The 12,198-nt window shown below is 49.1% G+C and overlaps 1 protein-coding gene across 1 annotated transcript; it reads right to left on the reverse strand.

Moving 5' to 3' along the window:
* Positions 1-3,729: 3,729 nt before the first annotated feature.
* Znf575 (zinc finger protein 575) lies at positions 3,730-7,160 on the reverse strand. Its single transcript, XM_015496759.2, has 5 exons — positions 7,072-7,160; positions 5,851-6,076; positions 5,491-5,599; positions 4,933-5,046; positions 3,730-4,456 (listed from the first exon to the last, which is right to left on the reverse strand). The coding sequence occupies exons 4-5, from the start codon at positions 5,027-5,029 to the stop codon at positions 3,798-3,800; spliced, it is 756 nt and encodes a 251-aa protein (XP_015352245.1). The 5' UTR covers positions 5,030-5,046; positions 5,491-5,599; positions 5,851-6,076; positions 7,072-7,160; the 3' UTR covers positions 3,730-3,797.
* Positions 7,161-12,198: the final 5,038 nt, after the last annotated feature.

Here is a 12,198-nt window from a genome sequence, read left to right on the forward strand (position 1 = left end):
GCACCAGGCCATGGCAAGGGCCAGGAGGTGGGACTAGCCTAAGGCAGTCGGGTGAGCGCTGCTGCCCTTGGAGAAGAGGCTTGAGGGGCAGATGTAACAGAGAAGTGGGCACATTCCTTGCTTCTGTGCAGTCCAGTGTGGTGGCTGCTAGACACAGGTGGCTACTTCAGTGAATTGAAATGGAAACTTCACTTCCTCAGTCACGCTGGCCACACATTTCAAGTACTCCGAGGTTACTGTACTGACAGCACAGAGAACACTTGTCACTGCGGAAGGCTTTTTGGACAGGGCTGCCCCAAAGGGCTGAGCATCCTGGCCCAGGAGCTTGGACTTTATCATGGTGGTGGGGAAAGTCAGAAAGGTACTTGAGCAGGACAAAGGCCAGAGCTGGGTTTGAAAGCTGACCTTCAGGTCAACTCTTTTTTTTTTTTTTTTTCTTTTTTTTAAAAAAATTTATAGTTGTAGATGGACAGCATGCCTTTATTTGTTTAGTTTTTTATGTGGTGCTAAGGATCGAACCCAGTGCCTCACACATGCTAGGCAAGTGCTCTGCCACTGAGTTACCGCTGCAGCTCCCCACCCACCCACCCCAGGTCATTTCTTGAACACACCAAGTCAACCCCCAGAGCTGGCAGTCTCCCTCATTTCCCCTTCTGAACCTTCATTTCTTTATCCATAAGATAAAATGGCATTAGGCTGTATTTAATTCCTTCAATCACCCTCATTCAGATCACCGTCATCCAGGGCTGCTGTATCAAACCACCAACAGAAACTCATCTTCCAGGTCTGAAGCTCTGAAACCTAACATGGGGGTCTGGGCTAAAAACCCAGGTGTAGGCAGAGCAGTGAGCCTCCTGGAGGCCGGGGTGGATCTGCTCAGCCTGCCCAGCTGTTAAGGGCAGTCCACGTTCCATTCCCCTTCCAGGTTCAAAGCCAGCTGTGGCCAGTTTACTGTCTTCCACATGTAAAGGCCCTGTGATTACACGGAGCCCCCTAGATCACCTGGGACAATCTGTTCGAAGGTCATTTGCTTAACAACCTTCATTCCTTCTCTACTTCATTCTCCTTTGCCACATATTCACAGGTTCCAGGGATTAGGATGTGAACATCTTTGGGAGGCCATTCTTCTACCCACCACAACCAGCACATGTAACACTAGGACTTCAGTGTAGGGAAAAAAAAAAAATTGACACTAGTTCCTGATCCCGCAGGGCTGCCATTGCGCCTGGAGAGCTGGGGAGTGCTGGTGCACTGGGCAGTGAAAAACGCAGGGAGAGCAAATTCAGCAGGGCAGTGACAGCAGTGGGGCAGGGTCAGGTAGTTTAGAGGATTTGCCGCGCTCTGCAGGGCCCTGGGAGATGTACAGGAGTACCTGGGAGAGCCCTTGCAGGCAGAGGGAAAGTAAGTGCAAAGGTTCTGAGGCATGAGCAGGTCTGCTGTGTTAAGGAGCAGACAGCAGGATACCAGGAGACCCACCATCTGCCCATCCTCCCCAGCTTTTAAAGGCAATTCACATTCCATTCCAGACTCAGCTTCTGCCCTGTTTGGTTGCAAGTAAATCCTCTCTCAACCTCATTTTTTCCATGTGTACTAAGTAAGATTGAGCCAAGTCAACATCTCTCAGATGAGTTTGAGTACTTGTAACTGCTGATGGTGTGGTTGCTTTGGAATAACTCCCAGCACTGCTCTCTGTGTAAACATGATATAAGCAACACTGCAAGGTTCAGAGGAGAGCAGAATCTTTACCCATTTGTGCTCCCCACCTGCCAAGAATACATGCTCTGCTTCTGTGGTTACTAAGATAATTCTCTTTTATTTCTTAGGGTTTTGCTCCTCAAACTGCATTTTAAATCAACAGAAACTTACTTCTGTGTATAGTGTGAGGTGACAGGATCGCTATTCATTTCCTACTGTTGCTGTAACAAATCACCACAAGCTTAATGGCTTTAAACAACATATATTTAGTCCAAACTCAGCTTCATTGTCCTAAAATCAAGATGTCCACAGGTCTTCAGCAGGTCCTGAGGCTCTAAGGAAGAATCCATTTCCTTGCCCTTCCTAGCTTCTAAAGGCTGCCCAGATCCTCAGCTAGGGTCCTTTTATCACTTCAATCTCTTCTTCCACCTTCACTTCTCCTCCTCTGATTCTTAACGCTGCTCTTATTCCCATATAATGATCCTTGTGATCACATTGGGCCTACTCAAAATCTGGACCATCTCCCCTTCTCAAGAAGTCCTTCAAGATCTGTCTGCCTGTGGTCCCTTTTGCCACGTGTAGGCTAGCAAAGGTTCTGGGGGTTAGGATGTAAGCATCTTCAGGTAGGCACTGTTCTGTACACCACAGGATCCCATTTAATTTTCCTCCATATTTTTCAGCTCAGTACTGAGTCTGCCCTTTACCCACTCATCCACAGTAGGGGTTGGCAAACTGGGCCCTAAGGCAAAATCCAGCTCACCAAGTGTTTTTTGGTAAATAACTTGTTGGAACACAGCCACACTCCTTCCCGTGTGCATAATAATGTGTATAGCTGCTTTTCTGCTCCAGCAGCAGAGGTGACTAATTGTGGCAGACACATGGCCTATATAACCTAAGAATATATACGGTCTGGCCCTCACAGGAAAAGTTGGCCACCCTCTGATCTACAGATAGTCTGTCAGTATAAGCACAGGCCCATTTCTGAGCTCTCAGTTCCCTTCCATTGGCCTGTTTCCAAACCAACACCCAAGAAAGATGTCACTACTGCAGCCTTGAGGTAATCCTTGTGGAGGGGGCAGTGGACCAAGGCTCCCACACTTGTCCTGTAAATGGACCTGACTTGTTTTTTGGCTTGGGGTCTGGCTTGGCTTGATTTCTGTCTGCTGTCCGTATTAGACCAGGTCTGTCTTCACTGCTATGTCCCTAACACCCCACATGGGGTGCAGCACACAGTAGGTGCTTAATAAATATCTGGAACAGAGCACACTCATCCTTATTATAGTAGGAGAATAAACTCCAAAAGGGAAGCTGACTGCCCCCTAACAAATGCCTTAGAATGTCCTCATTTTACAGATGAGGCATCTGAGTTTGGACAAGTGACAAATCTTGTCTGAGGCCCCCCAGACTTCTGAGGAGTGGCAGGGCTAGTTCTGCGCTTTGGGTGTTTACCTGAGCTTGCCTTCATCACTTTTGGGGGCTCTTTTCACATCTGTAACAGTGCTGCCCTCTCCCTACACAGTCCACTCTGTGGCTCCCGTCATTCATTAGCTGGCCCCCACTGATGGGCAGGCATATGGGCTGTTGCTAGTCTTTGGAAACCATCATACCGCAGTGGACAGCCTTACCTTTATGTCTTGACATGTTTTGAGTTTATGGGAGAAATTTCTACAAGTGGAATAGTTGAAACAAGCAAATGTGTATATTTTAAATGTCTTAGAACCAGTCATGTGGCCAAGGTGGAGACACCAAGTTAAACTTTCAGCAAGGAGAGAGCCTGTTTGCCCACATTCCTCAGCAACCCAGGATGCTAGCAGGCTTTACCTTTGCCATATAAATGGGTGAAAAGAACCAGACTGAACCAGTCCCATGGGACCACAGCTCCAGGTCCATGGTTTGGGATCCAGTGTTAATTCAGGTTGACACCTGCCCCTCCAGGTGAGCAGAGTTCCTCAGGCTTCTAATTCTGAACCAGTGTAAATGGCAGATCTCTCACCCTGCCAGCTATCAGGAAGAGCCAAGTCCATACAGCAGGGCTTAGAAATCCCACCTTTTTATTGACCGGAGCTGGCTGGAAGGGGCCGCCTGTGAACCAAAGGGAGAGCTCAGTCTCTCTCCCCCTGGCCCTCTGCCTGGTGGTGGCTGTGTTGATGAACGAGCAGGAGGCGTCTCTGGCCAAAGGCCTGGCCACAGTTGGAGCATCGGTGTTGGCCAGTGGCTGGGCTGCCTGGTGCAGTGGGGGGGTCGTGACATAGGCGATGGGCAGCCAGCTTGGAGGGAAATGAGAAGGCCTTAGGGCAGTGTGGGCAAGGATAGGGGCGGGCGTCATTGGCATGGTGCGTGTGGCGGTGGGCGGCCAGTTTGGAGGGGTAGCAGAAGGACTTGGAGCAATCAGGGCACGGGTAGGGACGGGTGGGAGCGTGGGTCCAGAGGTGGGCTGCCAGCTTGGAGCGGTAGCCAAAGGCCTTTGGGCAGTGCGGGCAGGGGTGTGGGCGGGCACCACTGTGTGTGAGGCGGTGGGCTGCCAGCTTAGAGGGGTAGGAGAAGGCCTTGGGGCAGTCGGGGCACGGGTGGGGTCGGGTGCCGCCGTGCGCTAACCGGTGTGTGGCAAGCTTGGACGGGTAGGAGAAGGCCTTGTCACAGTCAGGGCAGCGGTGCGGGCGCTGGGGTGGGGGCCGCCGGCGGGGCCGGGAGGGCGTGCCCCCAGACTTGGAGGGCCCTGGAGCAGACTGGCTGGGCTTCTGCGGCGGGGCCTGGTGGGGAGCTGGGGGACAGGAGGACTGGTGGGCTCCAGGAAGCAGCTAACACCCTGGGTCCAAGCTAGGCTCTGCTACCACCTTGATGTTGCAGCCCGCCACCCAAAGTGTACCTTAGCATTTTAATGTTACACTAATTTTCTAAATGCCATTATTTCTGCTTCCCTTTTCCCCCATGCATTATCCTGAGGGGCCCCAAGGGGTTACCTTCCTAGGTCCCCAAAGCTACTGAGGCATCTATTTCCAGTATCTTTCCAGTGATCACCCTAAAGTCCCACATCCCCATATGCCTCTTCTAATTTCCTCAGCCCTAGCGAATGACCACTGGAGATTTCCCAAAATCAAACGGGAGGATTCCCCAGAGCACATGCAGTTTTGGGGATCCTAAATGGTCATGATTCTGGGACTTCAAACTTTCAGCCTATGATTTCCCAAAACATGTGATCTTCTTATCAGCCCATTCTTGGGAATGAACCCTACTCACAGGCAGGGTCGCTCTCAACTCCTTTGGTCACGGGCTCCTTGCCAGTAGGACTAGGATTTGTGCCCTCAGCCTTGGACTTCGCGCCTCGCTCCAGCATCTTGCTGACACAGGAACCTAGGGGCAGGGCGCAGGGGCGGGGGTGATGCTGGGTATTACCAGGTTGATAGGGATAGGGTTGGTTGGAGGGCCTAAAATCAGGTCAGTCTGTTTATATGGGATTCTTAGGTGAGGGCAGGCGTGGCGGGAAGGCGGGGCCTAAAAGCAGAATGGGCGAGGCTATGCAAATCTAACCTAAAGACCTTTGCAATTGAAGCTTGGGTGGAGTGGGCGGGGCCTATGTTCAGAGTGGGCGGAACCTTCCTCCCTCCAAACCCTACGGCCGTGAGAGCTAACACCGGGATGGGCGGGGTTATGCAAAAAGACCAAAGTCAATTGCTCCGCAACTCAGGCCCAGGGGCGGGCGGGCGAGTGGAGTGGGCGGTGTCTTTTGCAGCTCTGTCCCAGGGGAGGGGCCTATTAGCGCAGTGGGCAGAACTTTACATCCAAGAGTGGCTTTACCAGGCTTTGGGCTCAGTCTCAGTCCATTGACGCCGCGTCAACCTCGTCTTTCTTGTTGGTAAGTTTCATCCGCGGTGTGGATTGTGGCCGTGGAGGACAGAAGGGAGACCTGGACGAAGATACGAAAGGAATGTGGCGTGTGTAGCAATCCAGAGACCTCTAATACAATTTCCCTCCGGGTTGCAAGCATCCGGGATACAATGCATCCCTCAGAGTGCTGGTATTCGCGCACTAAATGCAAAGCCCCCCCGGAACCGAGTGTCCGGACCCAAAGCGAGCTTCCTCGGAAAGATCCTGGCTTTTAGCCCCCACTGTTTTCCGTAGACTAGGCGTCCGAGCCAGGACCCCTACCCTCCTCACCTGTGGGATTGCCCCTCCTTTGGGGCGGGGCTCCGAGCCCCACCCTCCTCGGCCGCTCCCGGTGCCCCAGCCGCTGCCTCGCTGCCTTCGGACCCACGGAGCTGCACCGCTGGGCGACGGGGTGGGCAGAGGAGGCGGGAGCTTCGCTAGCTGCTGGGCCCAGCCTCATTTCCATTCCCTCCTCCCACGCCGGCGTGGACGCATGCGCAGTTACGGCCAGCAGAAGCTGCGGCGGGGGAAGACGGAATGGAAGGAAGGGGTGGGTGAGCCTGGCAGACAAGTTCACCATCAAGCGCAGAGCTGACTGCCCAAGAACCGCGGTAAAGTGCACAGCGGTGCGGGGCCTACGGTGGCTGGCTGGAGTCAAGCACGTGCAGGCTAACACGGACTAACTACGCTTGGAGCTCAGTGAGAAAGCTCCGAGCCTCTGTACTTCTTTTCACGGGACAGCCTGAGTTACATCTCTGGAGGCAATTTCAAAAGCTCGTTCTCCACTTCACCTCTAAAGGCATTTGCAAAAACATCTGGCCGTTTCTTCGAGAGAGGGCGGGGGAGGACTCACTCAGAGCGAGCTGGTGCCGGATAAAAGGCATGGCATTTTATAGCATCCTGGCACCCTCCACCATGGGTGGCTCCAGGTTCTCAGCACCCCCGTCCCGGCCCCGCATTCCACGCTTCCTCCTTCCCCCGGCCTGGGTGGTCCTGAGGTGCCCAGGCTTATTCTCCTGGTGCCAAACCCAGGGTGGCATTCTTCCCAGGCAGTGACAGTGCATGTTCCTGCCCCGAGCTGGAAAGACTATGAAGTGTCCTTTAAAGTCCTCCGCCTGGGTGACTTTTCAGCCTGACAATAAGGTCTGGCGAGCCCTGGGAGCTGTGGGAGTACTTTGGCAGGTAATTTGGGTTCTGGGCCAGATTGCCTGGGGGTAACTGGTCTGAACTCTTGATTCTGCCACTTTCTAGCCCTGTGACCTTGGGCAAGTCACTTCATCTTTCTGGGTTTCAGTCTCCTCATATATAAAATGGAAGGTTCTTGGGATTAAGTAAGATAATCAATGGAAATTTTTGAGAACAGAAAGTGTCTAGAATGCTCAATAAATGCTATCAATATTTTTGTTTTTACTGTGTATTAAACTAGGCCTGATGGGGTCAAAGTTGTACCAAGAATAGCAAGTGACCAGACTTCAAGATGGGGAGGACCTTGCTGCATTCGGGGGATCTCACCTGTCATAACTTGTCATGTCCCAGATGCTGGCCTTCCTTCCAGCTCTTGTGTATGCCACTGTCATTCCTGCCTCAGTGTCTCTGCACTAGCTGTTCTTTCTTTCCCCGGGGCTCTTCCTTCTTCTCTTTGCTTGCCTGGCTCCACCCACCCCCACCTCAGTTCAAATGTTATAAAGGTGAAGACTTCCCTGCTCACCCTTCCCTCCATTCCTGGCTATGTCCTCTCCCTTATCGCTATATATCTGTCTTCTAGAATGTGTGCTCTGTTAAAATGAACAACTTATCAATCTTGTTGATCTCTGTGTCCCCAGAATCCAGAACAGGGTCTAGCACATAAGAAATGGTCAATAAATCTGTGTCCAATAAATACTTGAAAGAATTTTAACAATAAGAAGTCCTCTGTGACAGAAAGATAGAATGATGGGTAGAATATAGAACTTAAGGTCAAGGAACTTAGGAAGGAGACTAAGCTGAATGAGAAACCAGGGGAGGGTTTTAAACATAGGAAGTAGGCCTGGGTTGTAGCTTAGTGGAAGAGGGTTTTGCTAGCATGCCTGAGGCCCTGGACTCAATCTTGAGCACTGCAAAGGAAAAGAATTAGTGAGTCACAGAAACATAGGAAGTATCATGAACTAGGTTTGGTTTTCATATGCTTTTTTTTTTTGTAGTTGTAGATGGTCAGCATGCCGTTATTTTATTTGTTTATTTTTGTATGCCATGCTAAGGATCGAACCCAATACCTCACATGCAGGGCAAGTGCTCAGCCACTGAGCCACAGCCACAGCCCTGATATTTTCTTAACCATTTTTTTAATTATGGAAAAGTTAGGTGTGGTGGCACACACCTGTAATCCCAGCCTCTAGGGAAACTGAGGCAGGAGGATTGCAAGTTCAAGGCTAGTAAGGGCAATTTTGCAAGATCCTGTCTCAAAATATATTTTTTTGATGTATTGGGGGATTGGACCCAGAGCTTTGACCATGGTAGGTAATCACTGTACCACTGAGCTATATCCCCAGCCCTTCTGTTTTTGTTTTGAGACAGGGTCTTGTTAGTTGCCAAGGTTGGCCTCAAACTTGCAGTCTTCCTGCTCAGTCTCCCTAGTAGCTGGAATTACAGCTGTCCACCACTGTGCCCAGCTTAAAAAAAATATTTTAAAAAGGGCTGAGGTTGCCAGGTGAAGTGGCACACGCCTGTAATTCCAGTGGCTTGGGTGGCTGAGGCAGGAGGATTGTGAGTTCAAAGCCAGCCTCAGCAACAACAAGGCACTAAGCAACTCAGTGAGACCCTGTTTCTAAATGAAATACAAAATAGGGCTGGGGATGTGGCCCAGTGGTCAAGTGCCCCTGAGTTCAATCCCCAGTAGCCCCCCGCCAAGAAAAAGGGCTAAGGTGCAACTCAGGGGCATAGCACTTGCTTAGCATGTGCTCACTGTTGCTGAGGCTGTCCTTGAGATTATGATCCTCCTGTCTCAGCCTCACAAGCTGCTGAGATTACAAGCATGTACCATTTTGATTGCTTAGTCATTTCTTAATGTTATCAAATACCCCATCAGAGTTCAGTTTTTCCTATAGCCCCATTAACATTTCCCCCCACTCTTTCCAAGTGCAATGTTTAATTTTATTTAAAAGTTGAGAGAAAACAATTATTTGCTGCGTCAATAATAGAATTGGCCAGCATCAGGCTGGGCCTGTCATACATAAGGCCCTGGTTTTGATCCTCAGCACTGGAAAAAAGAAAAATTGGCCAGTGACAACTATCACACACTTATTTTTTATTTTTTGGTACTGGGGATTGAACTCAGGGGCACTCAACCACTGAGCTACATCCACAGCCTTATTTTGTATTGTATTTTCAGACAGGGTCTCATGGAGTGGCTTAGCACCTCACTTTTGCTGAGGCTGGTTTGAACTTGAAATCTTTTTGCCTCAGCCTCCCAAGTCGCCACTCTCTGGGATTACAGGCATGTGCCACTCAGCCCGACTGCAATCACTCACTGTGACCAATGTTGTTTAAATGACCACAACCACTCCTCCTAGATGATTCTAAAGCTCAGTGCCAGACACCATATCCCATAAACATCTTTTTATCACACTTAGTTTGTTTGAATCAGAATTAAACAAGGCCCACACATTGCATTATTTGCTGTGACTCTTTTTCATTGACATTTTAAATGCTCGCTCTGATTGCTGCATGGAAAATTAAATGTAAAGAGGTAAGTGGAAGCCAGAAAACCAGGGAGGCCACTGTTACCTAGTCATCACAGTATTAACTACTAGCATTTATTGAGCACTTATTAACTTATTATATACTGGAAATTGTCTTTATGTACATTAATTTATTTAATATCCACAGCAATTTATTAAGAGGAGGTGCTACTATTGTTCTGTCAGAAGAGGGAAATAAGGCATGGAGTGCAAGGTCACATGCCCAAGGTCACACAGCCAGGTCCCAGCAGGAAGTAACAACCAGAATTTCAATCCCTACAGCCTGGCCCTGGAGTCCAAACAATTCACCCTGATGCTTTGCTGCCTCTTGATGGGGTTAGAGGGCATGAGGATGGAAAGGAGGCCTGACTGGAGAGGTTTACTTAACAGGGCCTGGAGATGAACTGGGTGGAGGTGGCCAGGAGAGGAAGGAGTGAAGGACAAAGATGAAGTAATGCTGGCCAGCTTCCACCGAGGTCCTGTTCTGTTCAGGTGTCTTCCAGACTCTACACGTGGGAACTAACTGGACCTTCATAAAGAAGGGAGGAAATATTTTCAACTTCATTTTACAGATGAGAAAGCTGAAATGCAGAGAAAGAACAATTTTCAGCCCAGGATCTCAGATCTGAGAAGGTTGAAGCCAAGGTTTCTAACTTTTAGGACATCTCACAGCTGAGCCTACAGAAACCCCAGAGGTTCTTCAAGGGTCAGGTAATCAACCTAGAAATTCTGTCAAAACATTAGGAATGAGCCCCAGGAGGAGCAGGTCTTATTTGGGGAGCTCTCCCAGTGAAGAGTACCTGAAGGTTCTTTTTTCCCCTGCCTCCTCCTTGCCCTGAGCTCCTCCAATTGTTGCACTTCCTTATGCCCTCACCTCTGTGTCTCACCATCCTGACTGGGGACTCACCTCTGGGTCCCAGTTTTGCCCAGGTGGCAAGCCTAGAATTCATGCCTGGAATAAATGAGCCAAGTTCCCTTGGCTCGGAGCGTTTCTCTCCACCCATTTCTCCTGGTGACTTCCTCCCACAGTCTTCTAGAATCTGCAACTGTACCTTTGTGACTCTATTTCTTTGTAGGACATCCATTTCAACCCTCCCTGTGTCTCTGAATGGCTCTTCAGGTCTCCTTCTTTGGTGTCTGAGCCTCTCCCTTGCCCTTGAGGGGCTCTATGAGTCTTACCTCTGATGAAGGCCACCAGAGATACTCAGGGAGTTTGGCAAAATTGGGTTTTATTGACTTGCTGTAGCTTAGGAGGGAGGACCATAAAGGAAGTCCTGGCCAGCTCCCCAAACACACAGAGAGAGGGCTAGCACTAGCAGAGGGTCTGGGAAAAGGTGACATTTGTTTAAAATTTAAGTGAGGCAGAGTTTAGGCTTAAGGCAAAGCAGATCATGTGGAAAGGGGTTAAAGTGGGTCCTGCTCTGAGGATTCCTTCCAGAGCCTGTTCCTTGGAAACTTCAGAGTTAAGACCAAGGTGGATTTCAGTGCCTTGTCACATCCCGTAATCCCAGCAGTTTGGCAGGAGGATAGTAAGTTTGAGGCTGGCCTGGGCAACTTAGCAAGATCCAGTCTCAAAATAAAAATTAAAAGTGCTTGGGTTGGGGTTGGGCTCAGTGGTAGAGCGCTTGCCTGGCATGTGTAAGGCATCGATTCTCAGCACCACATATAAATAAATAAAATAAAGGCCCATTGACGACTAAAAAATATTAAAATAAAAAAGTGCTGGCATAGTAGTTCAGGGGTAAAGTGCCCCTGGGTTCAATCTCAGTATTAAAAAGGAGTGGGGGAGTACTGGGGTTGTGGCTCAGTGGCAGAGCAGTTGCCTAGAATGTGTGAGGCACTGGGTTCGATTTTCAGCACCACATAAAAAATAAATAAAATAAAGGCATTGTGCCTATCTATAACTAATAAAAATATTTTTTAAGATGGGGGGCATAAAAGTGGACTGTTGATGCCTGAAACTCACCTCAAAAGCTCTCTGCACTTGGGCTAGCAGTCAGACTGCTTCTTTGGCAGTTTTTTGGATCCTCCAGAAGACAAGAATGGAGTGGTTGAGTTTTTTTTTTTTTTTTTAACTTCTTTATTTATTTACTTTTTGTTCTGAGGATGGAACCCTGGGGCCTTGTGTGTTCTAGGCAAGTGCCCTACCACTGAGTTATGTAGCTCTAGCCTAGGAGGGTCTTATTCACACTATTGATATGATTCTGAAGAACCAAACTTCTGACAGTCCATGGCTTTAGACAGGGCAGTTTCTTGCCTCTGGGTCTTTGATGTGAATGAACAAAAGCTGTTTTACAGTTTCACACCCCATCAGAAGACAAATAAGACAAAAAGATCTTCAGCCTGAGTTTGCAAAATATAATGCAAAATTATATCTTGCAAACTTTTATAAGTATTACATGTAATTTATGCATATTTATTTATTATATGTAAGCATACATACATGTACAAATATGTATATATGCATGTGCAAACACATACATAAAATATTTCTTCTTGGGAAGAAAGAAAACATTTCTGATAAACTGCTTCAAGAAATTTTGGATGAAACTTAAGAGGGTTAGTATTGTTCTGGTAACTAGGCACCCACCCAACAGTCCCTCAAAACACTAGTGACCTTGAACCGAGCATCTTTTTTTTCCTCATAATGACTCTTCCACCACGGGCTTTTCCTCTAAAATGGCCTGTGGCTGTGAGTGACTGGGGGTCTCTTGAGTTTCTACCTCTCTGCCTGTCTCTCTCTCTATGCCAGTATTCTGAGCGTCTCGCGAGTGTCTCTGTTCTGTTTTTCCAGATATGAGTGCCCCGGGGCGGCTCGTTGTCTTCCTGGGTCTCTGACACATCCCTGCTGTCCCCCAGGTCTGCAGCTGCACGCCCCGCCCTCCCTCCGCGCTGGCACCCGCGGCCCCTTTAAGGCAGGCCC

Source organism: Marmota marmota, unplaced genomic scaffold (genome assembly GCF_001458135.2).
Source record: "Marmota marmota marmota unplaced genomic scaffold, marMar, whole genome shotgun sequence".
NCBI lineage: Eukaryota > Metazoa > Chordata > Mammalia > Rodentia > Sciuridae > Marmota > Marmota marmota.